General features: G+C 36.7%; 1 protein-coding gene across 1 annotated transcript in view; it reads left to right on the forward strand.

The window, feature by feature from the left end:
* Nucleotides 1-26,897, forward strand: part of ALG13 (ALG13 UDP-N-acetylglucosaminyltransferase subunit) — an 83,880-nt gene that overhangs the window by 13,514 nt on the left and 43,469 nt on the right. The window contains exons 4-13 of the mRNA XM_023734476.1: nucleotides 6,949-6,984; nucleotides 9,654-9,999; nucleotides 10,801-10,884; nucleotides 12,958-13,008; nucleotides 13,772-13,818; nucleotides 15,528-15,600; nucleotides 21,198-21,279; nucleotides 21,469-21,631; nucleotides 23,324-23,399; nucleotides 25,807-25,915. Of these exons, the coding sequence (XP_023590244.1) occupies nucleotides 6,949-6,984; nucleotides 9,654-9,999; nucleotides 10,801-10,884; nucleotides 12,958-13,008; nucleotides 13,772-13,818; nucleotides 15,528-15,600; nucleotides 21,198-21,279; nucleotides 21,469-21,631; nucleotides 23,324-23,399; nucleotides 25,807-25,915 (1,067 nt within the window). The remainder of the gene's footprint in view (nucleotides 1-6,948; nucleotides 6,985-9,653; nucleotides 10,000-10,800; nucleotides 10,885-12,957; nucleotides 13,009-13,771; nucleotides 13,819-15,527; nucleotides 15,601-21,197; nucleotides 21,280-21,468; nucleotides 21,632-23,323; nucleotides 23,400-25,806; nucleotides 25,916-26,897) is intronic.

Consider the following 26,897-nt stretch of genomic DNA (forward strand, 5'->3'; position numbering starts at 1 on the left):
TAATTTTGACCAGAGAATAATTTCTTAGTGAAACTATTTGTCAGGTAGCAGCTAAAAGCGGTCAATATTTAAGCACTTACTTGTGCTAAGCACTAAACATGCAGTATCTTATGTAATTATTTCAACAACCTTAGATTTGGATCACAGAAATTTCTAGAGTAACATTTCTCAAACTTTGAAACATTAATACATGATCTACGACAGGGAGAAAGGTTTGGAAAAAGTCAGGTCAAACAAAGTTTGATATTTTGGTCTTGGGATTCTCTTTTGAGGAACGCTTATTAATAATTTGTGGTACACATTGTTCTAGAGCAGTGGTTTTAAAAGTGTGGTCCCTGGACCAGCAGCATTACCATCACCTGGGAGCTTGTCAGAAATGCAAATTTTCAGGACCTACACCAGACCTATTGAATGAGAATCTCTGGGCATGGGGCTCAGCCGTCTTATTTTAACAAGCCCTCCACTCGAGAACCACTGTTCTAGAGGTTTACAAGTTTGGAGTAGTTTGTTATGAAAGAATGATTAGTCAGCCAATTGAAATTTCAAGTGTAGTAGATATTTCAAAGGACAATATTAAGTGACTTGAAATGACTTTCTATTTACAGGATGAAATCTAACAACGTCCCGCACGTCTTTAAAAAAAAGTACTGGTTCAGGAAACATAACCTGTACTTTACTACCGCTGAGCCTTTGCCTCATACCTTTTCTTTGATATGCCATTTCTCTTTTTTTATAATAATGGCAGAAGAATCGAGACTATAGCCTAGTCCCAGTATTATTACTGATTGAATGTGAAAACTTCGACAATCTTGTAATTGCCTAAACCTGTTTCTTCATCTGTAAAATTCTACTTATTTTGCCAGTTTATTATGCTGTTCTGTGTTTTGCTCACCACTGAATAAAATTTTTATTAAGGTAACATAAATAAAATGTGAACTAGTTCTACAAGGTTTACAACAAGAAACAGCAGTCCTATGTCCCATTCCACCGCATCTGTGATCCTGCTTCCTATAGGTGACCATATTACATTATTTTATATGTTTTTAAATAATATGTTCAACCTGGGTTATTTTTTTTTTTGCTTTAAAAAAAATGAGATATCTGTAGTCTTCCCATGATCCTAATTTAGTTTTATCAGTGTTTGTGAGATCAGTTTTCAGTGTTGACATTATTACGATTACATAAGTGCAGTATTGTTCACCTCTGAACCGTGTAGCAAGTGCTCACTGATTATATTTCCTTTCCAATAAAACTGTGTTTCCCTCATTTTTTTCATTTGCTTAGTTTTCTATAGAAACATCCCCAAACTCTCCAACAGAAGTGTATATCTCCCCTCAGTATGTTCAAACACATCAGATTATAACTTCTGTTATTTATTTTTTTGAGATGTTGGGCTGAGGTTCTCTGTCTTCGTTTAATCTGAACTGGTTGTTCTCTAGTTCTGTTGAATATCCGTCTTCTGTGATTTACCCTTCATCTTTATCCTGGAAATTCCCTTGCTTTCTTGTGCTGTTCCCCTATCTCCTGGACTGTACGCCTCCCTTTTTTTGTTTAATTTTGTTGTTCAAACATCCTCCAGTAGCATCCTGAAATTGTTGTTAGGTGCCATCAAGTTTGTTCCTACTGGTAGCAACCCTGTGTACAACAGAACAAAACACTGCCTGGTCCAGCACCATCCTCACAATCATTGTTATGCTTGAGCCCGTTGTTGGGGCCACTGTGTCAATCCATCTCGTTGAGAGTCTTCCTCTTTTTCACTGACCCTCTACCAAGCATGATGTCCTTCTCCAGGGACTGGTCGCTCCTGATAACATGTCCAAAATATGTGAGACAAAGTCTCGCCATCGTTGCTTTTAAGGAGCATTCTGGCTGTACTTCTTCTAAGGCAGATTTTGTTCATTCTTCTGGCAGTCCATGGTATAGTCAATATTCTTTGCCAACACCACAATTCAAAGGCATCAATTCTTACTCAGTCTTCCTTATTCATTGTTCAACTTTTGCATGCATATGAGACTATTGAAAATACCATGGCTTGGGTCAGACACACCTTAGTCTTCAGCATCCTGAGAAAGGGCAATAATGTTTTTTTTTTTGAGATCTTGCATGTCTCAAAATGCCTCGTTCGACTCTCTCATCAGATTGACAGTTCGACTGGTTTAAAATGCTAGGTTGGAGATAATTTGCCCTCAGTTCTTGAAATCCGTTGTTTTCTAGCTTCTACTTTTTTTTTGAGAAATTTATTGTTATTTATATTTGTGGTATTTTTTATATATGAGCTGTTTCTCTGCTCTGAAAGCTTTAGGATCTTCACTTTATCCTGACTTAAGAAATTTCATTGTTATGGGCATTGCTGATGATCTTTTTTGCTTTTATTGTTCTAGCTACTTCATGGACCCTTTCAGTCTCAAACTGAACACTTGTATCCTGCAATGCTAGAATTTTCCTTATATGATCATCAAAATTATTTCTTTCTCTCCATTTTCTTCATTCTCATTTTGGGCCTCTTGGTTAGAGTTGGCTTTATTAGATTGAGCCTCTAATTGTCATATTTTTTCTCTCCAGTCTTTTTGTATGTTCTGTGAGCTCAACAACTCTAAATTCTATTCTTTCTCCTCTTTTGGTTTTATTTATTTTTAAAATTACATATAGTAAAATTGGTGTTTTTTCTTGTATAGTTCTGTAAGTTTTGACAAATACATGGTCACGTAACCACTACCACAATCAAGATACAGAACAGTTTCATCACCCCATATGCTCCTTCCTGCAATCCCTTTGTAGTCAGCCCTTTAAGACAAGCTACTGATCTGTTTTCCCTTTCTGTAGCTTTGCCTTTTCAAGAATGTCATATAAATGCATTCATACAGTATGCAGCCTTTTGAATCTGTCTTTCATTTAGCATGATGCATTTGAGATTTATACATGTTTTTGTATGTATCAGTAGTTCATCTTTTTTTTATTGCTGAGTAGTGTTCTCTTGTATGGATGTACTGCAGTTTGTCCATTATCATTTGAAGGATGTTTGGTTTGCTTTTAGTTTTGGGAGATCATGATTATGAGTAAAGCTGCTATAAACATTTACATATGGCATTTTGTGTGAAGGTAAATTTTCATTTCTCTTGAGTAGACTACTGGGTCATATGGTAACTCTATGTTTAACATTACAAGAAACTGCTAAACTATTTTCCAGACTTGCTATACCATTTTACATCTCCTCCAACAATGTGTAAGAGTTCCAGTAGCTATTATCCTTGTCTGCACTTGGTTTTGCCAGTTTTTAATTTTTTTAAATTTTAGTCATTCTAAGATTTATGTAATGGTATCTTTTATTTTTTTGTTTCTCATTGTGGTTTTAATTTACATTTCCCTAATGCCTAACGGGGGCCCTGGTGACGCAGTGGTTAAGCATTTGGCTGCTAACCAAAATGTCAGCAGTTTGAATCCACCAGCCACTCCTTGGAAACCCTCTGAGGCAGTTCTGTCCTATAGGGTCACTATGAGTTGAAATCAACTTTGATGGCAGTGGGTTTGGTTTGGGTTTGGAATGCCTAATATTGAGCAATTTTTTGTATGTTTATTTTCCATCCACATATCTTTGGTGATAAGTGTCCAAACTTTTTTACCTTTTTTAACAACTTTGAGGTATAATGAACGTTATAAAATTTATCAGTTTTAAATTAAAAATCTGTGTTTCAAACGTTTTCGCCATCAAGAAAGTGAAAAGACAGCCCCCAGAATGGGAGAGAATTTTTGCAAATCGTGTCTGAGAAAGGACTTATATATAGAATATAAAAATACTATTTATTACAACTCAATAATAAAAAGACAAATAACCCAATTAAAAATGGATAAAGGCTCTAAGTAGGCATTTCTCCAAAGAAACAGATAATGAGCACATGAAAAAATGTTCAACAATATTAGCCATTGGGGAAGAGCAAATCAAAACCACAAGTAGATACTACTACACACCTACTAGGATGGCTGTTGTGTGCTGTCTAGTTGATTTCAAGTCATAGGGAACCTTATAGGACAGTATAACTGCCCCATAGGGTTTCCTAGGCTATAATCTTTACAAAATCAGATAACCAGGCTTTCTAGTGGGTTTGAACTGCTGACCTTTAGGTTAGCAGCCAAGTGCTTAACCATTGCGTCACCAGAGCTCCTTCTAGGATGGCTAGTTGGGTAATAAGTGTTGACAAGAATGTGAAGAAATTGGAAGCCTTACACACTACTTGTAAAATGTAAAATGGTACAGCTGCTGTGGAAAAAAGTCTAGCAGTTCCTTGAACTGTTAAACATAGAGTTAAAATACGATCTTACAATTCCATTTCTAGGTATATATTCAAGAGAATTGAAAATATATGTCCACACAGAAACTTGTACGTGAATGTTCCTAGCAGCTTTATTCATAATAGCCCCAAAATAGAAACACTCAAATGTTCATCAACTACAGAATGGATAAATATGTGATTTAACTATACAAAGGATTGAAATAATCGATACATGGTACAACATGGGTGAACCTGGAAAGTCTTATTTAAGTTTGAGAACCCAGTCAGTCATAACGAACCAGATATTATATGATTTCATTGTATGAAATGTCTAGAATAGGCTAATTTATAGAGACAGAAAGTAGATAAGCGGTTGCCTCAGGCTGAAGGGAGGTTTAGGGGATTTAGTGGGTTAATAGCCACGGGGTGCAGGATTTCTTATCAGGGTAATGAGATGTACAGAAAGTGATTATGATGATGGATGCACAACTCTGTGAATATGCTAAACCCCATTGCCATCGAGTCGATTCCGACTCATAGCGACCCTATAGGACAGAGTAGAACTGCCCCATAGGGTTTCCAAGAAGTGGTTGGTGGGTTTGAACTGCCGACCTTTTTGTTAGCAGCTGAGCCCTTAGCCACTGTGCCACCAGGGCTCTGTGAATATACTAAATGTCATTAAATTAATACATTTTAAATGGGTGAATTTTATGGTACATGAATTATATCTCAATAAAGCTTTTTAAAAAATTCACCAGTTTTAAGTATACTCCTCAATAATAATTAGTAAATATATACAATTGTGCAAATATCACCAAATTCAGTTTTAGAACATCTTCATCACACCAGAAAGATCCTTTGTCCCTATTTGCAGTCAGTACATCCTCCCGTCCACGCCCCAGGCAACCACTTATCTACTATCTCTGGATTTACCTGTTTGGTTTATTTTATATAAATGGAATCATATAATATTTAGCCTTTTGCATCTGGCTTTTTCAGCATAATGTTTTGGAGGTTCATCCATGTTGCATGAACTATCAGCAGTTCGTTCCTTTTTATTGTTCAATAATATTCCATTCTGTGGATATGCTATGTTATTTATCCATTCACCAGTTGATGGATATTTGGATTGTCCAGTTTTTGGCTATTATGATTAATTCTGTGAATATTCATGTACAAGTCTTTGTGTGGACATAGGTTTTTATTTCTCTTTGGTAGATACCTAGGAGTAGAATTGCTGTAGTTAAGGCAGTTCGAGTCCACCAGACGCTCCTTGGAAACCGTACAGGGCACTTCTCTGTCCTATAGGGTTGCCATGAGTTAGAATTGGCTCAAGGGCAATGGGTTTGGGTTGTTTTTTTAATGGTAAATTTATATTTAACCTTTTAAGACACATGGGGTCACCATAAGTTGGAATCCAGTCAACAGCAACGGCCTTGAGGTATTTTTGGTTTTAAAACTGCCACGCTGTTTTACAACATAGTTGTACCCTTTCATATTCCCACCAGCAATGTATGAGGGTTCCAGTTTCTCCACATCCTTGTTAACACTTGTTATTATCTGTATTTTTTATTATAGCTCTCCTAGTGGTTTTGAAGTGGTATCTCATTGTGGTCTTAAGCTGTGTTTTCCTCAGGGCTAATGATGTTGAGCATCTTTTTATGTGCTTATTAGCCATTCCTATATTTTTTGTGAAATGTTTTTCAAATCTTTTGCTCAGTTTTTAACTGGGTTATTACTGTTGAGTTTTGAGAATTCTATATATATTTTGTATATGAGGGTTTTGTTGGCTTTTTTTGTCAGATATGTGATATGCAAATGTTTTCTTCCAGTCTGTGGGTTGTATTTTCATTCTCTTAACTGTCTTTTGTAGAGAAAAAGCTTTTAATTTTGCTAGAGTACAATTTATCAATATTTTTATTTTATAGTGTTATAGCTAAGAACTTTTTGCCTAACTTAAGGTCTTGAAGATTTCCGCCTGTGTTTTTTTCTAAAAGTTTTATAGCTTTGTTTTACATTTAGGTCTACGATCCATTTTTTTCTAAAAAAATTTTTTATTGTACTTTAGGTGAAGGTTTACAGAACAAATATTTTCTCATTAAGCAGTCAGGACACATATTGTTTTATAACATTGGTTAACAACCCCACGGCATGTGAACACGCTCCCTTCTCAGCCTTGGAGGACCCTTTTTTTTTTTTTTTTGGGTGAAAATATACATAGCCAAAGATATACCACTTCAAAAATTTCTACATGTACAATTCAGTTATGTCAGTTACGTTCTTCCAGTTGTGCTGCTACTCTCACTTTAGATGAAGGTTTACAGAACAGAATAGTTTCTCATTAAACAGTACACATATTGCCCTATGACAATGGTTAACAACCCCACGACATGTCAACACTCTCCCTTCTCAACCTTGGGTTCCCTATCACCAGCTTTCTTGTCCCCTCCTGCCTTCTAGTCCTTGTCCCTGGACTACTGTGCCTCATTAGTCCCGTTTTGTTTTATGGGCTGTCCAATCCCCGGCTGAACGGTGAACCTCCAGAGTGACTTCACCACTGAGCTAAAAGGGTATCTGGGGGCCATACTCTTGGGGTTTCTCCAGTCTCTGTCAGACCAGTAAATCTGGTCTTTTTTGTGTGTTAGAATTTTGTTCTACATCCTTCTCCAGCTCTGTCCAGAATCCTCTGTTGTGATCCTGGTCAGAGCAGTCAGTGGTCAGTGGTGGTATCCGGGCACCATCTAGCTGTACTGGACTCAGTCTGGTGGAGGCCTTGGTAGCTGTGGTCCATTAGTCCTTTGGACTAATCTTTTCCTTGTATCCTGTTCTCTTCATTCTCCCTTGCTCCCGAAGGGGTGGGGCCCAGTAGAGTATCTTAGATGGCTACTCACAGGCTTTTAAGACCCCAGACACTACTTACCAAGGTAGAATGTAGAACAGTGCCTTTGTAAACTGTGTTATGCCAATGGAGCTAGATGTTCCCTGAGACCATGGTCCCCACAGCCCTCCGCCCAGCAGTTCAGTCCCTCAGGGAGTTTGGATGTGTCTGTGGGGCTTCCATGACCTTTCCTTGTACAAGTTGTGCTGGCTTCCCCAGTATTGTGTACTGTCTTACCCTTCACCAAAGTTAACACTTATCTATTGTCTATTTAGTGTTCCCCCCGCCACCCCTCCCATCCCTTGTAACCATCAAAGATTGTTTCTTTTTCTGTGTAAACCTTTTCATGAGTTTTAATAGTAATGGTGTCGTACAATATTTGTCCTTTTGTGATTGACTTATTTCACTCAGCATAATGTCCTCCCGTTTCATCCATGTTATGAGATGCTTCACAGATTCATCATTGTTTTTTATCGTATTGCATAATTCTCCATTGTGTTTATGTACCGTAGTTTATCCATTCATCTGTTGATGGGCATCTAGGTTGTTTACATCTTTTTGCTATTGTGAACAATGCTGCCATGAACATGGGTGTGCATGTGTCTATTCATGTGATGGCTCTTATTTCTCTAGGATATATTCCTAGGAGTGAGATTGCTGGATCGTATGATATTTCTATTTCTAGCTTTCTAAGGAAGCGCCATATCATTTTCCAAAATGGTTGTATCATATGATCCATTTTTAGTTAACTGTTGTACGAAGTGTGAGGTATAGGTTGAGGATCTTTTTTTTTTAATGGCTGTCCAGTTGTTCCAGCACCATGTGATGAAAATACTCTTTTTCTCCATTGAATTGCTTTTGCACCTTTGTCAAAATCAATTAACCGTAGTCCTGTGGTTCTATTTCTATGTCCTGCTCTATATGTTACTTTCCTTTCCTCTTACCTCTTTTTCTGTTTTCCTGTCTCTGATGTTTTTCTCTTTGATTCCAGCTCTTTCTCTTAGTTTTCTGATTCTCTCTCTCAATTTTCCCTTACCCCTCAAAATGAAGTATATGGTTTTGTATTAATTGAAGTTTTGTATACCTGATTTTTAGTTTAAAATGCAATAGTATGAAGAATTTGTATTTTAATTGTATCTCTACAAGTAAAAAATAAATTAAACTTCTAATTGTAACAATTTTTTCTTGGTGAGTTAGTGGCCTTAAAGAAAGATGCGGATCCCTCTTCCTGAGAACTTTTGCAGTGTCACTTTCCAGTGTTATAGTTTCTTTAATAAAGAAATTAGTTAGGGTAATTCGAAATTGTCAAGTTAAGGATAATCAGAATTTTATTTCTTTTTCTACTGGTCCTAACTTTTACTTATTTCATTCATAAATTATAAAATTGATTATTGATGCTTTTCCTATAGAAGACATTCATGATTACTAGTGGATCCACTGATACAAGAAAAATAATTTTGAAACCAGCCTAATTTTGTAACTTCTCCAAAGCCAGCTTTTTTCAACACTTCAAAAAAACTCAGAAAGGAATTGGTTTGGGGCATTTAAATAAAAATAAGGAGACACTTAACAGTGGAATCAAGTAATATAAGTGGACCCTATTTTTGAGTGGATTTTAAAAAACGTGGGTCTTATTTTACTTTGGTTTTCTCAGAATTCAGAGCAGTTTTTCTGGAAAAGTACCCTAACAAGACATTGAAACACACTTATCTTGGCCAGTGCCTCTTATACTGTGCTACAAGCGTTTTAAATGTCACCTATTAGAAAGTTTGCGGGTAAGATATTCTTTAAATGCTGCTTTAATTTAAATTTTCATTTTTAAGAAAACTTTTTTGCATTTCCCCTTTTTGTTAATGCTTTACAGTTGCCTGGAGGGATTATTCAAGAATCCTGTCGGGGTTTCCTGACAACAGATTTGGTGTTTGTGATCCTAGCAAAGAGTCATTATCTAGGAGAACTAAATAAGATTACTTAAAACTCCACACCTGAAATATCCACATAATTGCTTTGGCATTTGACTTTGCTTGAACTGTGACCTCTGCCCCTAGGTCAAGGGAGGTTCCCCTCCCCTTCTTTGTTAAGATTTTTTTTAATGTAAAAGCTTACTAGTTAATTAGGTTCATATTTTTTACCTTGAAACTATGAAGGGAGCCAGGGAATTTGGGCAGAGACTATAGTTGAAAATTTGGGCAGAGATCTTAAAGTAATGTATCATGGGCCAGGCTGCCTTATACACACCTGAGCCTTATTTCAGTCCCTTTGTAGCCCTCGTGCAGCAGTTGCCATGAGTTAAGCTGCATACTCAGCTCCCTTCTGATTTCCAAAGCTCAGCTGCTTGTACATACTTCTCTCAACCTTGGGCTGAGTGAGTTAATCCCACCCTTCCCCAACAAGATAGCTCTGCAAGCACCTTCTCCCTTCCATGTCTCCTCAAGTTGAGTCCCCTATTCCTAGGAGCATCGGCTCTTCCTCTTCTTTTCACAGGGTTCCGACTTGACCTGGGAAAGCCAGCCCTTTGCTTTTTCTGCCCCTGAGAAGTCCCAAGGTGCTGAGGCATTGACTCCAACTGCCTTCTCACGCCTAGGCTTTAGGCTGCTTTCAGGAAATCTGCATAAGCAAGCCCTCTTCACTGCTACCCATTCCGACCTGCAGCCTGCTTTTTCCCTCTCCTTGCACTTCTGTTCCTTCCCTTCCTCCGTCCCTCTGTGCACGATGCAGAAAGGATGGAAAAAGTACTGCGGCCAGAAGTCTCTGAATGAGGCCTCAATGGATGAATATTTAGGCAGCTTAGGCCTGTTTCGAAAGCTGACTGCCAAGGATGCCTCTTGCCTCTTTCGGGCTATTTCGGAGCAGGTAAAAAGAAAACAAATATATTTTCCCTATACTGAGTTTTCGGAGCCCTGATGATGCAGTGGTTAAGAGCTCAGACTGCTTACCAAAAGGTCGGCATTTTGAATCCACCAGCCGCTCCTTGGAAACCCTGTGGGGCAGTTCTACTCTGTCCTATAGGGTCGCTATGAGTCGGAATCGACGGCAACGGCTTTGGTTTTGGGATACTGGAATTTTCAGAGTCTGAAACTTGGCATATTCCTTTAGCTAAAAGACCTAATAACCCACCAAAAGGTTTCCCAACTGTTAAATAAGCGAACAAAATGCCTTTCTATTTCCTAGTGAAAACACCCAGGCTTCTCAGGTCCTGGAAGGAGGCTCTTTGGCTCTTTATTTAAAATAATAGGTGCATGCCTTTGCTGATTAGTTCATATATATTGCTGTGTCTTTTCTATCTTTATTGTTTTCTAAATGCCGTTTTGGAATGCAAGAGCAATAAGAAAATTGGGTTAAAGAAAACTTTTGAAGTGTAACTTGATCCTATAAATAAGCAACCCTTCTAAGTTTTACGCCTAAGGAAAATTTTACAGGCTGTGCACATAATGAGTAGAAAGGGAGGTGGGGGGGGGATGACAGAATCGTTCCTGCCCAATCTTAACTGAAGATGATAAAAAAAAATTTTTAGTTAAGATCAGAACTTAATGTCCCAATTTCCTGCATATGTTCTGAATTAGAGGAACTTAAGTGTCCAGTTCATAGTCTTAATTTAGAAGCTTCTATTTCCAGTGACTGCTGACAGTGAGCTGGTTTTTCTCTTCTTTTAAGTTGTTTTGCAGCCAGGTCCATCATTTGGATGTCAGGAAGGCTTGTGTCTCATATATGAGGGAAAATCAACAAACTTTTGAGTCTGTAAGTAGAATACATACCCGGGGAGAGTTGTTGGTAGAGGATGTATAGCAGGTGGGAAATGAATTTTGAGCACTTAAATAATGAAAACTGAATTTTACCATGCAATCTCTTCTCTCAATAGCAAATATTAATTCCCAGCTGGCTTCCTTCCCCCTAGCTAGCATAATTCAGGGCCACCTTTCAGAATTAGGTTGTTTTGTACTCTTTAAAAAGTAAGAAAAAGGTTAATCTGTATCCTTCTCCCTAACACACACACAAACCTAAAAATTTACTTTTTGTCTGCTGTTTTGTTATTTCCATACCACTGTTTTCTTGAACAATTAATAATAGTTAATGAAATTGAAAAGGTTTGCTTATGTTTTAAAATACACGTGAAAATATCTAACAATGGGAACCCCCTCTATTCTGTTGCTTAATCCTGTGCACTGTAACCTTCAACCAGTCAATTTGAGGAACCTTGTGAAACTTGGTAGTAAGGAACAATTAGTCCTAAATATCTAGTCTTAATGGGATAAATTGTGGTAATTGGAGTTCTGCCAGTAAGGGCAACTTCTGGAGGACATCTTTGTATATGTTGAAGTATTTTAATTCTTATTAACAAAACTGGAGGTTTTTATCATGCTCTGGTTTGAAGTGTGCCCTTTCAGCTGGCTGTTTTCTGTTTTTTTTTTTTTTTTTTAACACTCCTAGCTCTTTCAGTACTATTTTATGCTAACTGTATGTTGTGAGCATTTGCCTTCAGTTCAAGGTTTACTCGTTAATTTTCTCAGTAGGTATCAGTGAATTTTAAAACTATGTGAAGGCTTCTTCACTTTAAAACTACTACCTTGAAGTTCATTATAGTCTGTACCATATCTGGGGAAAAGATTACTAGCGAAATGACTTCAGATTACAAGGCCATGGTGTAAAGCAGTGCATCTCAAGTATTTTTGTGCAAACAAGTCACGTGGGGAGCTCGTTGAAATACAGATTCTGATTCAGTAGGTCTGGGGTGCGGTCCCAAGATTTCTGCACTTTTAACAGACTCCCTAGTGATTCTTTTGGTTCGTGAACTACATTTTGAGTAGCAAGGATATGTGTGAAATTTTAAAACTACATGGATGAATCTTACAATAATTATGCTGAGTTAAAAAAGTCAGACCAAAAAGAGTATATACTGTACGATTTCCTTTATATAAAACTAAAAAAATGCAGACTATTCTATAGTGATATAGAGAGCAAATCAGTAGTTGCTTGGAGGGGTGGGCAGGTAGAGTTATGAGGGGTACAAGGAAACTTTTGAGGGTGATGGATATATTCACTGTCTAGATTTTGGTGATGGGTTCATGGATACATAAGTCAAAACTTATCTGTCTTGTGCATTTTAAATATGTGAAGTTTATTATATGTCAGTTATACCTCAACAAAGCTGTTTAAAAATAAAGTGATTTGACAAAAATTAAAAATTGATTTTGTAAGTCTAGTGATAGATATGTATGGAGTTAGAGCTAAATCTTTTATATTCCCTGGGTTTAATTTTATTTTTATTGAGATATATTTTACATACAATAAAATTCACCATTTTAAGTTTTTAGTTTTGGCAATTGTATAGCCATATAACCACCACCATCAAGCTGAAGAACATTTCCATCACCTCAAAAAGTTCCTTTGTGTCCTGGGCTTTTTTGAAACTAATGAAATTCTCTTTAAACTTCCTCAGTTTAACTTTGTAAGTGCATATCTCCTATCATATTTTAAATTCTTATAATTATTGGGTTTGCTTGATTTATGAAACTTGTCAAGTTACTTGTCATTAAAAGAAATTCAAAGGTGTACCATTTGGTGAAATGTACTGGTATGTAGATAAGCCAGGACCAATTCCTAAGATACTTTTATTGTCCAGCTTCCCCCCACCCCCGCTCATAACTTTTGTGTATGTGCAAATCTTGAGGTACTGTACAGAGTAGTAATACTATACTTGTTGAGCTCAACAACAACAACAAAAAAACCCATTGGAGGATAATATTGCAGAATATAATCAGATTTCAGTAATGCTATGTATTTGGTTAAGTCAAGTTTGTTTTATTTTTGAAGTATGTGGAGGGATCTTATGAGAAATACCTGGAACGGTTGGGAGATCCCAAGGTAAGATCAAATATGGGGGCTTAATCTTTTGAGAGTATCAGGAATAGTGACCTAAATTTTCATTCAGCTGTGTCACTTTAGCCGGAGCTAACTTATTAAGTAGTCAGCTGTGTTGAATCAGTAGTTCTTGCAAAGGTTTATAGGCTGGCAATTAACTTATTGTTTTATGTTGAATATTGAGAATTGTGTATTAACAGTCTTATCCATAGACTTCAGGAAAGAGCACCAGGGCATTACAAACATCTCTGTTTGGGAACAAGATAAGCCTCAGCCTTTTTGCTTTAATAGGGGAGGGGGTATGCTGATGAATGTTACCAAGAAGTAATTTTATTTGTTTATAAACAATTGCCCTGATTTTTAGTTATCCTTCCTTTATGTGGGAGTAAGATTCATAAACACATACTTTAATAAGAAAGAATTTTTATGTGATAAAATTAATTCTATAGTTCTGGTCTTTAAACATTTACTAAATACCCTGCTACCTTTGTACTTTCAGACTAGTTACATTTTTGTTGTGCCTTTTAAATATCTCACATTAACTGTCCTTATTACTTAATGGCTAACTGAGAAGGACTTAAGGTCCTTTTTTTAAGTTTATGTTAATGAGTAGCTATCACAATATTCCAAGCCCCAAAGCAAGTTAGTGTGTTCTACACATTCTTCACTGAAAACAGTGCTAAGCAGCTAAAAAACAGTTGTTGAACTTGCAAAAACTTTTAGCTACAGAATGTTTTTTAAAAATTTATGCACTATTTATGTTTAGGAAAGTGCTGGCCAGCTGGAAATAAGAGCTCTTTCACTAATTTATAAGTAAGTTATATCCCCTTTTCTTTAAGAGAGTGTGTATGTGTGTGTATGATGTTTCTATTAAAGTCACCTTAGGATTGGGGGAATTTGAGATTGATTTATTGATATGTGGAATGAAGAGGTCTCAGCAAACTCAGTTTAGTGTAGTTTTTGGGTGGAGAACCTTATTACAAAAGTCCCCCTTACCTTTGCATCCATTTGGGTAGAAGAATAAAGGACTTTTAAGTCTGCTGGTATTATTCGTGTGGGAAATGAGAATATTTATCTTTTAGGAGGATCTTGTGTACTTAACTCTATGTCTCTATTGTATGCATTCTAAATGGGGACAGTATACTTTCCAGTAGGGTGAAAACTGGTTCTTGGGGAGGGTAAAAAAAAATCTTAGATATTACAATGGTTTGTGGTCCTTCAAACGGCCACAGTACATAAACAGATGTCATGTATCTGTGGTATTAAAATTTCATGGGGGAATTAAAAAAAGTCTAAAAAGCATCCTTGTGGGGGCCAGTAATAGGGGAAAAAGTTGAGAAACACTGCTTTATTGCTTTGTAAGTTATGTTTTGGTCTTTAAAACTGCAAAAGTGACATTCTGAAAACCAAGGTTTTGAAAACTAGCTGTATAAGGTAGGTTAGAGGTAGTGGGTATTGCTTGTTCATTTGAGAAGTCTGATTTGTATAATAATCCTTCACAATTTCTTAGGATGGTGACATGGTGTATACCTTGGTAGAGTCAGAATCCTCTCGTTAAGGGAACTTGGCTCAAGTCAGTGTTTTGTAGTCTGCTCATTTCTCACTAAATCCAGTGAGAAGTAGTAGAGAAGAGGCAATGGGCAGATGGCTAATCAATTGTTTTTAAATCAAGGGTGGCTTTTAAATCAGTCTGCTTCCTGGTTTTGTGTGGCCCTCGAGCTAAGAATGATTTTTTATATTTTTAAATGGTTGAAAACAATCGAAATAAGTTTAGAATAGGCAAATGTATATAGGGTCGCTATGAGTCGGAATCAACTCAACAGCAGTGTTTTTGTTTTTAACATATAGAGTCCAAACTTCATTAGTGGTTTGTGGCGGTGAGAGGGAGGGAGAAAGAGGGAGTCACTGCTTAAGGGGCACTGAACTACTGTTAAGGGTAATGGAAAAATATAGAAACAGAGGTGATGGTTGAATAACACGATGGACGTTATTAATATCACTGAATTGTACATGTAAAAAATGTTGAAATAGCAAATGTTTTGTGGGTTTTTTAATTTATTATAATAAAAAAGTCAAAAGAAGAATGTTTCATGACCTGTGAAAATTATATGAAATTCAAATTTCGGTGTGCATAAATAGTTTTATTGGAACATAGTAACACTTATTTGCTTATGTATTGTCTATGGCCACTTTTACACTACAAAGGCAGAGTTAAATAGTTGCTACAGAAGCCACGTGGCCTACAAAACCTAAAATATTTATTATTTGGCCTTTTATCAAAAATATTTGCTGACCCCAGCTTTAAGTAAAGGAGAGCCTCCAAAACTGCAAACATAAAATTGGTGATCATCTTTTTGGGGGCAATCAGCTGTCTACCTAGAGTTAACATGATTTAGCATCTTAAACATTTGGATTATATGAATAAGGTAGGTAGTTTAAAAGTACAAATACTTGTTCTTTAACTATCTCTTATGTATACCAAATTGTCTCTTTTCACCCACCTTTGTTTTCTACCCGTGTAGTCGGGATTTCATTCTGTATCGCTTTCCCGGAAAGCCTCCAACTTCTGTCACAGATAATGGCTATGAAAACAAGGTAAGAAGATGAGTGAATATTTGTTTACTAAAATAAAAAAAATTGAATAATGCTTCTGGCTTACCAGAATATTAAGAAATAATCTTTTTAAAACCTAATTAATGAAAAAATAAGCACAGTCTAAAAGCCAAGGTTCTCTGCTACCGGGCTTTTCCTCTCTAGTCAGTCATGCCCAGTGTTGTTAGCTACCCTTCTAAACAGATGATCTAGTCACTCCTCTGTAATAAACAGAAACATCCCAAATGTTTAAATTGTCTCCTCATTGTTTAGAGGATAAGGTTTAAACTTGGTAGCTAGACATTCAATGCCCTGAATGGTCCCAAACACTGTTGACTTCATTGTCTTTCTTAGTATTTCATGATTCCTGATAGTCCATGCTTTATCTTTCTGTTGCTTTGTATCGCAAATGTCAATTCCTGTGAAACATTCCCAGCTCCCCTGGAGGTATTTCCTCCCTTTGTGCTCCCCTAACAGCTCCCAAGCAATTATAGTATTTATCACATTGTATTCGTTTTACATGTCTATTTCTGCCATTAGTCTGAAAGTTTCTTGAGGGCAGAGACAATGTTCTATTAACTGCCTAGTAAAGTGCTTGAAAAATTGTAGGAGGTTGTTTTCTTGGTTGAGAACGCTTACAAATAAATTGTTCTTTAGCTTACAGCTTTTCTTCTAAGAAGTATTTAAGGAAAGTTTTTATCCTGCTTATATGATTAGTAAATAATTAGTGAATGCACAATGTTTGAATTTTATAAGTCTTATTTCATACCATGGAGCAAAACTCAGGCAACATTTTAATGAAGATGAGACAAGACTAGGCACTGGGAGAACTGTTAGGATGCTGTTAACAGTAATCTAGGCAAAAGACCTGAACTAGGGAAGTGGCAACAGGAATAAAGATGACGGAGTAGGATGCGAAAGATAACTTAGAAGGTAAGTATAAATGGGTGTACATTAGTTGTTTTATCAACGGTACCACCATCTAATTTGTTCAGCAAACATTAAGCCCCTATAGTGTAGCAGGCATTGTACTTGGTTTGGAGGATGCCAAAATGAATACAACAAAACCCTTGCCTCCAGGGGCTTAAAGGACTGTGGAGACACATATGTAATTAGTTAATTACATAAAAGTGATAAGTTTAATGATAGTATATACAAAGAGCATAAAGGAAAAAGCCCTTAACTCTGTTTGATGGGGTTTTAGAAAGCTTCATGGTGGCAGTGACATTTAAGTGGAATATCAAAAGAGGAGTCCATCAGGTATGAAGGGCAGTTTATTCAGAGGAAATACTATATGCAAAGGTATGGAAGCAAGAGACCCTTTGGGATTCAAGTAGTCTGATGTGGGGAGGGCAATGCTAAAAAGATAGGCTTATTACCAGTTGACATCAAATCAATTCTGACTCCTGGCGACCCCGTGTATATCAGAGTAAAACTGTGCTCCAAAGGATTTTCAGTAGCTGATTTTTTAGAAGTAACATCACCAGGCCTTTCTTTCAAGGTGCCTCTGAGTGGACTCAAACCTCCAACCTTTCAATTAGCAGCCGCGTGTGTTAACTGTTTGCACCACCCAGGGACTCCGAAAAGACAGGCTAGGGTTATATAATGAGGGGTATACTATGCCATGCCAAAGAATTTGGCTTTTCATTGTATGGAATAGTCAATTAAAGCTTTTTCATAACATTTTATTGTGAAAATTTTCAAACATATACAGAAAAGTTAAAAGAATTTTATAGTGAACATTTATATACCCACCACCTATATTCTGCTATTAATGTTTTATATACTTGTTTTATCATATATCTATCCATCTATTCATTCATCAGTCCATCTTTTTGATATATTTGAAAGTAAATTTCAGGCATCAGTATACTTGCCCCTAAGTACTCATCGAAAGTTTTTATACAATGGTGTGACGTCATCAGAATTTTTTGAGTAAGAGGAGTGTAAGCATTTGTAGTTTAGCAATGATACACAGTATTGCCTGAGATGAGATTTAAATCTTTATGTGGGGGATCTTTAAACCTACAGTTCAGGTTTTTTTTCCCAGCATTTTATTCTAAAAAATTTCTTGCAGAGAAAAGTTGAAATACACAGTGAACACCCATATACCCACCACTTTGTTCCTGCAATTATGAAGTTCCACTTTTAAATGAGTCTTGTGCATCTTCCAGAGATATTATTGAGCTAATTAAGGGGAAAGCATCACCTGTTCTGAACCATAAGAACACAAAAATGTGTAAGACCTTTTGAATGGGTACAACTGTAAGAATGTCATGTAAAGTCTCATTCATACATGTATACAAAGCTAATGCTCATCAGCAGTTGGGTATCTGCATGCACAGGGTTATGCATGTATATGTGTTCTGAGAATTTATTCAGTATGTTTGTTCATAGTGAAATTTAAGTATTAAAAAGCCACGTGGCAGCAGGGTACTTTTGTTGTGTGACATCTTGTTTTACCTCAAACTTAGTTCCTGTTATCTTAGTTCAACCTCCTAAGATTTATAGTTGAATTGTTTGGGCTTTTAAAAATGACTTCATTAAAAGCAGTGAACATCATTAATGAGCCTTAAATAAAATAATATTTTAGAGCAAACTTTCCAAGAAATGCCTAATGTTCATCTTGGTACCTTCCCCTTTTATGTTGGCTTAACTCTGCATTCTACGTATATTTATCTTCAACTTCATAAATGTATTTAGTGTCAAAGCGAATGCTAACGAAAGCTAGTCATCTTCACTTTTCAGCCCGTTTGCTCTATGTAGAAAGACTAGAAGTACATGCTTACATTAAAAACAAAATAAAACTTGAATTTGGAAACAGAGTAAAAAGTAAAGTCTCCATTCATTCTCTACAATCCCAGGCCCTTCCCTAAGGTAAAAACTGTTAAGTTTGGGTAGGTATTTATCCTTCTGTATCATTTTCTTTGCATTTATTAATGTTGATGGACTCATATTTAATATTCTGTTTCTTATTCTTTTCAGATATCCTCATCTGTAACATAGATCTGCCACATTTTTTCACTGGTTTACTGCCATTATATCCCACCTACCCTCGCCTAACAAACATACCACCAACAAGTATATGTTAGAGAATTATTATTATATGTTGGAATACCACTAAGAACATAAAAGCCATCATGCCTAGTTTTGTCTCTTCCAGTCAAAACAAAACTTGTTGTCATTTGAATAGAGAAATTATACATCTTTTTTGCCTGTATTTATTTATCAGTTCTGGTTAGCTGGGTTCCTTTACTCTTTAACAAATGCTTCCAATTATTAACTTTTCTTAGTTGGAGTTCCCAGTTCTTGTAGCCCAAAGTACAAAGGATTTCTCTGTTCAAAATCTGCTTATTGTTCTTTTGGGTTAATAAACTCTTAAATGCAAGTACTCTTGTGGCAGGTGGAGCTTATCTGTAACATAAACTTTACTGTGATACTTGCCCTCGATACTTAGGAATGGATTGTACTGATAGAGTTGGAATTGTGATTTTGAAAAAAGAGAAGAATGATAGACCTGGGCTCAGAAAATTTGATTATTGGGAGTGGTTAGTCCAGGGTAGCAAAGGAAGGTAGAAAGAAAGAAGAGTGCATAAGATAATTTTCTGCCAAAGAAGCCTAATGGCAACATCCTCCCATAGACCACAGAGAATCAATTATCTTTGGTACCTCAGGTTGCTGATACCAGATATGACTTCAAAACAAAACCTTAAATCACTAGGGATTTCAGTCGATCCTTGCTAATCATGATAGTTATCTTCTATAAAGTCACTGCGAGTACTGAATTAGTAAATACTGAACCATTGTTCCTAGGGGGAATAGAGTTAGTTTCCTGCAAGACTCTGGTGACATTTTCATCAACTGTTCAATACATAGCCTTGTTTTATGTGTGTATTTGTTTAAGACACCTTTATTTAATATACATTGTTGATTCGTTAACATTGAACTCATGGCCAACAGCACTATAACTCATGCCTGCACAAACTTTATCTAACACGTTTTTTCTCCATAAGGCGTATCCCAGCTTTCTTGCACTTAGGAACACTAGACTTCAGCACTATGCTTTGGGAACCATTTTAAACTGTGAAATCACCAACAGAAAGCACAAAAATACAAAAAACATGGAACTTAAACAGACTGAAAAGGATACATGTTTACAGCAGACAAGAAATCAGAGCATTACATTGTTTGACGTAAGCTGGGAACATGTGCATTGAATGACTCAAATATTTTGCCATTCTGTGCATGAGTGACCACAGAAAGTGCTGCGGGTATTGATTTGGGACTTACAAATAAATTTATCAAGTAGGTGAATTTGCAAATAGGGAATCCACAAATAATGATTGACTGTGTATCCCTTACACAGGACAAAGGTTTTTGAACAAAAATTCAGAAATATTTTGGAGTAGTCATATAAACAAATTTCATCATGTGGAACCAGGTAGAGTTTTTACTGAAACAATTTGGTTACTGTCTGTCTTAGTTATCTAGTGCTGCTATAACAGAAATACCACAAGTGGATGGCTTTAACAAATTTATTCTCACAGTCTAGGAGGCTAGAAGTCTGAATTCAGGGCACCAGCTCCAGGGGAAGGCTTTCTTTCTATTGGTTCTGGGGGAAGGTCCTTGCCATCAATCTTCCCTTGGTCTAGGAGCTTCTTAGCGCAGGGACCTCAAGTCCAAAGGATGTGCTCCCCTCCTACTGCTTCATTCTTGGTGGCATGAGGTCCCCATCCTCTTTGCTTGATTCTCTCATATCTCAAAAGAGATTGACTCAGCATACAGCCTAATCCTGTAGATTGAGTCCTGCCTCATTAACATAACTGCCTCTAATCCTGCCTCATTAACATCATAGAGGTTAGGATTTACAACACATAGAATAATTACATCAGATCACAAAATGGCAGACAACCACATAATACTGGGAAGCATGGCCTAGCCAAGTTGATACACATTTTGGGGGGACACAATTCAATCCATAATACTGACTCAATTGTTGTTTTGAAGAAACTGAGGATTGAAGGAATCAGCTAAGAAGCTAACCTAATTTTTGTAGCCATTTTGGTGCTTTAATTCACTGAGGAAGTCTTTCGCAGCATTGTTCCTACATAACATATTGATACTATTGCTATTCAGTAAAATTGATAACCTTTTGAATAAACTGAATGAAGTCTCCCTATCCCACTCCTACCACCACCCTTCATAGTCTGAGTCTATTTGGATATTTGACCTAATTTCTCCAGTCATTTTTTAATAGGGTCTTTTGACTTCGGCTCTTAGGCTTTGTTATATTCACTCAGTTGATTTGTAAAAGTTCTCATCATTTGAAAATTTGTAAATCAGGACTTGTTTTGTATATTAATAGCAGTGTGATTGAGTCTTAGTAGTGATTTTAATCTTGGCATTTAAAAGTTACTGTCAAGAAAACCTCTATGTGGTACAGCTTGTGTCTACCTATATTTAGATTTTAAAAAGCACTTTCTAAAAAAATAGTAAATTCATTTAGTTTATCAGTTTTTATTAAACAAGGCAATTTCAAGTGTTTTCACTGTTATAAGATGTGTAACATTCACTTAATTTTTCTGTGTGTTTTTCTTCAGATTGTACTCTGCTGTTCAAGTAATGGTCATTATGATTCTGTGTACTCAAAACAATTTCAGTCAAGTGCAGCTATTTGTCAGGGTATGTGAAGGCTTTTTAAATGTTTGGGTGTGATTTCAGAGGATTTGTTGCCTGTCTTTAAATTGAGGGAACCACCATAAATAGATAAAATAGTTCCTTTAAAACCTTGTTACCTACTGAACTTGTATACTGGGTTATGGCTATTTTCAAATTGGTGTAAAAGAAAATATTGGCTGTTTTTTTCTTTAGCCGTATTATATGAAATTCTCTACAAAGATGTGTTTGTTGTGGATGAAGAAGAGTTGAAAACTGCAGTTGAATTGTTTCGAAGTGGTTCCAAAAAGAACAGAAATAATGCTCTGACCGGAAGTGAGGACGCCCATGTTGACTATAAGAGTTCAACTCAGGATAGGTAATAAAGGGGATAAGGGATGTCAACTATGTAATAATCACGTCCGCGTTTCTGTGCATCATCATTTGAAAGTGGATGGGGCCTGGCAAGTTTATGACTTAGATTACATACATACATGTACACATATGTATGGGGGTATGTATTTTTTAATGGGAGAAGAGAAGTTTTATCAGAAAGATACGTTTTATTGTGAGAGGCTCAGACTTTGGAAGTTACGTTCGAATCAGAATCTTTTTTTTTATTGCTAGAAGAGACCTTGGAACCATCTAATCCAGTGATTCTCAAACTTTAGTTGTACAAGAATTACTCAAGGTGCTTGTTAGAAAGGCAGGTTCCTGAGCCCAACTTCACAAAATTTGAGGTCAGGTCTGCCTTTTTAACAAGCACACCCAGGTGTTCTGATGTTGGTAGCCCATGGACCCACACTTTGAGAAAAAGCTGATTCTAAACCAGCACCATAATTTTGTAGATGGTAACTGAGGTTCTGAGTGGTTACTTGACACATATATCCAGCTAGTAGGAAAGGATCTCTCAGGCTAAGGAAAGTTTTAAGAGCTTTTGAGTATTTACATTTGGCATATACAAGGAGTATAGATTGTGCACCTCCACAGAAGCAGTAATTATTGAGCACATCTAGTCAAGAACTTTGTGTTTTAGATATAAAGTGGGTGCTGTCTTATATTCTTCCTGGTACCTAGTTTGTTCCGGGAACTCATATAGGCTTGATGCCACTCAAGTGTTATCTTGTCTTTTTGTCTTGCATTTCTAATTTTGGATGTTTAATGCTTGCAACTTTTATTTTTTTTGTAGAAGCTTTTCTTTCTTTCTTTTTTTTTTTTTAGCTTATTTGGGGGATGCAGGAGTTGGCAACCATACATCAGGGTAAAAATTATTTCATTCTTCACTGATTACTTGTCTTAAGGACTTCAGGCTAATGGAAACTATAAGGCAAGGTATATTAGTTATCTAGTGCTACATAACATTATCACAAAGACAGACAGTGACTTGAAACAACATACTTATTATCACACGATTTCTTAGGAATTCGAGCATAGACTTAGCTGGATCTCACAAGGCTATGGTAAGGGTTGTTGGCCAGGACTGGGTTCTCATCTGGAGGTTTGTTTGACTGAGGAAAGATCCACTTTGCCATTCATGTGGTTCTTGGCAGCATTCAGTTCCTTGCAACTGTAGGACTCAGTGCTCCAATTTTTTGTTGACTGTTGGCCAGAGGCCTCCCTCAACTCCTAGAGGCCATTTATGGGGTTTATAAACATGGCTGCTTGCTTCCTCACAATCAGCAGAGAGAGAGAGACCAGCAAGATGGTCTAAATTCTTATGTAATATAATCACACACATCCTGTTGCTTTTGCCGTACTCTATTGGTTAGAAGGAACCTTGAGAGTAGATCATGAGGGCATGAACACCAGGAGGTGGGGGTCATAGGGACCATCTTAAGAGTCTGACTCCGTAGGAGGTATGAAATATGGGAGGTAATGTGCTAAGTGAATTATTGTACATACTTGTAAAAAGGAAGCATAAATCAAAATACTGGGATAAAAAAGTATTTGCCTCACTTTTAGACCTGAAGCTGCTTTACCACTAGATGGTGGTATAGTTGTTAGACTTGACTTTTTTTTTTTAACTACTGCATTTCTATAAAGCTCTTTGCTCTAAATTCTTTTAAATTAGGGCTGAAGAGGGGGGTGCCTGCTGCAGTGCTGAAAATATACCAGAGGGGAACAATCAAGGAACAGACGAAGCAAAGGTTTGAGATTTTTTTTTTTTAAGACAAAGACTTTTCATACTCTTGGATTACACCTTCATAACTTAAACTAGGTAAGGTTAGATGGCCCATTCTAATTATATATGCGGGAAGTTTTTCATGTTTTCCTTTGTGGAAGGCTTTCCTGTCTGAAAATGTAAAATGTGTGCTTAATTTTCTCTGGATTCTTATTTAAATGGAATTGTAGGTCTTTCAAAGTAAACTTTAAACCCTCGAGAAATTTCAGAAGCTCTTGTTTTTGAGTAAATATTCCAACCCCAATAGATACTTAATTTGTAATCAGTCTTCTGAAGCTAAGACTTCTAGTTTAAGATTTTTTTTCGATTAAATATAATGCTTATATCTATTCTGTTCAAAGAAACTAGGTGATAATCCTGGTCTATTAAAGTTAGAGAAACCAGAGAAATTTTACTGTCTGTATAGATCTAAAAGCAAGTAAGCCAATACACAGATTTGCAGTTTGAGGCTGGAGCCCTGGTGGCACAATGGTTATGTGCTTTGCTGCTTGCTGAAAGTTTAGCAGTTCAAACCCACCAGTGGCTCTGCGGGAGAGAAAACCTGGCAGTCTGCTCCCGAAAAGATTACAGCCTAGGAAAAACTCTGTGGGGCAGTTCTACTTTGTCATATAGGGTCACTATGAGGCGGAGTCGATTTGATGGCACACAACTACAGTTTGAGGCTAGCTAATTAGGGTAAATACTATTACGGCAGTCTCTGTGTAATAAAATGCCCCAAGTGTTGGTAATTTTGGAAAACAGTATTGAATATGCTGAAATTTTAGGAAACCAGAAGAAAAATGATAGTTCCCTTTAGAAATCGTAACAGAATTTGACCAAAGTGAAGTAAACTTTTTATATTTTTCCAGGCAATTTTAGGGTGCAGGAGCACTTGTGTCTTCTTATGCATATTAAGATGACACTTGTTGAATAGCACTGACTGAATTTTCAACCCTGGTTTGTGTTGCATTGGTTTATTAAAGATGTGTTCTGACTTGTTGACTGCTCTAGACAGTATTTGTCTTCCTGCTGTCTAAGACCCTTTGGATTATTTGCATTTTGCTTCTTTAGTCTCATTTTTTTTTTACTGTTTATATATTTTTTTATTGTATTTTAGATGAAAGTTTACAGAACAAACTAGCTTCTCATTAAACCATTAGTACACACACTGTTTTGTGACATTGGTTACCAACCCCACGACATGTCAACACTCTCCCCTTCTGAACCTTGGCTTTCCTATTACTAGCTTTCCTGTCTCCTCCTGCCTTCTAGTCCTTGCTCCAAGGCTGGTGTGCCCCTTTAGTCTCATTTTGTTTTATGAACTTGTCGAATCTTTGGTTGAAGGGTGAACTTCAGGAGTGGTTTCATTACTGAGCTAAGAGGTGTCCGGGTGCCATACTCTCAGGGTTTCTCCAGTCTCTGTCAGACCAGTAAATCTGGTCTTTTCTTGTGAGTTAGAATTTTTTTCTACATTTTTTTTTTAATTGTACTTCAGGTGAAGGCTTACAGAACAAATAGTTTCTCATGAAACAGTAGTACACATATTGTTTTATGACATTGGTTAACAACCCCACAACACATCAATCCTCTAACTTCTCACCTTTTTTTTTTTTGGTGAAAATAAACATAGCCAAAGATACACCATTTCAAAAATTTCTACATGCACAGTTCAGTGACTTTGACTACACTTTTCCAATTGTGCTGCTATTCTCAGTTAAGATGAAGGCTTACAGAACAAAATAGTTTCTCATTTAACAGTTACTACACATGTTGCCCTATGACAATGGTTAACAATCTCACAACACATCAACAATATCCCTACTCATCCTTGGGTTCCCTACCACCAGCTTCCTTGTCCCCTTCTGCCCCTTGTCACTGGAGTACTGTACCTCATTAGTCCCATTTAGTTTTATGGGGCTGTCCACTCCCAGGCTGAACAGTGAACCTCGGAGATAACTTCACCACTGAGCTAAAAGGGTGTCTGGGGGCCATACTCTCGGGGTTTCTCCAGTCTCCTTTAGGCCAGTAAATCTGGTCTTTTTTTTTGTGAGTTAGAATTATGTTCTACATCCTTCTCCAGCTCTGTCCAGAACCCTCTGTTGTGATCCTGGTCAGAGCAGTCAGTGGTGGTAGCCGGGCACCATCTAGTTGAACTGGACAGTGGAGGCCTTGGTAGCTGTGGACCATTCGTCCTTTGGTTTGGTCCCCTTTTTTTTAAGATACATAGTATAAATTATTGTGCTGTTCATTTCTTGTTTTAACAGAAAAGGGAAAGGAGGCATGTGTACGTAGTTTAAAAAAAAAAAAGGAAGAAGAGAACTTTAATTCTTTCTTCTTCAGAAGGAACACTTAAACAGGGTGGTGAGGTTGTGGCCTAATTATTTTTGTTTTAGTCTCCAGAAAATCCATCAAAGATGTTCTTCCCCTATAAGGTGCTCAAAGCCCTGGACCCAGAAATCTATCGTAATGTAGAATTTGATGTTTGGTTGGACAGCAGAAAAGGTAATGAAATATCAAAAGGATACTTTAGAATCCTGACAGACCCAGGAGAATAATTTTGCAAATTGTTTCTTACAAGAGAAGTTTTCAACATACTAGTATAAAGAACAGCTTGGTACTTTTCATCTTACTCCACATACGATTTAAATCCAAAGGAGGAAACAAATAGATTTATAAGTGGGGAGGGATCTTTTAGAGTCTGATGTTTGGGATTTCAACTTTGGAAAGATTGTGTGCAGATAGCCTTTAGATAAAACCTTAAGAGTGCTGGCAACTTGTAGTGACCTTTCTTGTCTTAAATTTTACAGTGTTTAAGACCGTCCTCATTGATTAAATGAATAGGTCAGGTGTGGGCAAACTGGCCCCGGCAAACTGTGGCCCTTGGGCCAAATCTGTCCCATGACCTGTATCACAATGATCTTAGCATTTTTAAGTGGCTGGAAAAATATTAGAAGAATAATGTATCATAACACATAAAAATTATGTGAAGTTAAAATTTCAGTGTTCATAAATAAAGCTTTATTGGACCATAGCCACACTTATTTATATATTGTAGTTGTGAAAGATTTCTGTGGCCCACAAAGACTGTAAAATATTTACTATCTGGCCCTTTATAGAATAAGTTTGCCGATCCCTAAAATAATTGCTTATCTCTCCTGATAACTAAATTGATCAAAGTAGGCCTTAAAGTACTGCCTTCAAAATAGCCTTAATGTTTCATATTCAACCCCTTGAATGTAGATTATCAGGGTATAGTTAGCAATCCTGAATGAGGTTAAGACCTCGTGTACAGCATTAACTTGTTAAAAATAGTAGGTTGCTTTGCAGAAACTGCATAGTGTTGCTTTCAAATTGTACCTTGTTGATGTTTGACCACTTCTAAGATTTCAACCCCATAATTTCCACCTATTTGTGTTTTGAAGCACAAAACTATTCTGGCAGATATTCTTAAATTGATCACAGAAATAACCCATTGAGAATGATA

Source organism: Trichechus manatus, unplaced genomic scaffold (genome assembly GCF_000243295.1).
Source record: "Trichechus manatus latirostris isolate Lorelei unplaced genomic scaffold, TriManLat1.0 scaffold00068, whole genome shotgun sequence".
Classification (NCBI taxonomy): domain Eukaryota; kingdom Metazoa; phylum Chordata; class Mammalia; order Sirenia; family Trichechidae; genus Trichechus; species Trichechus manatus.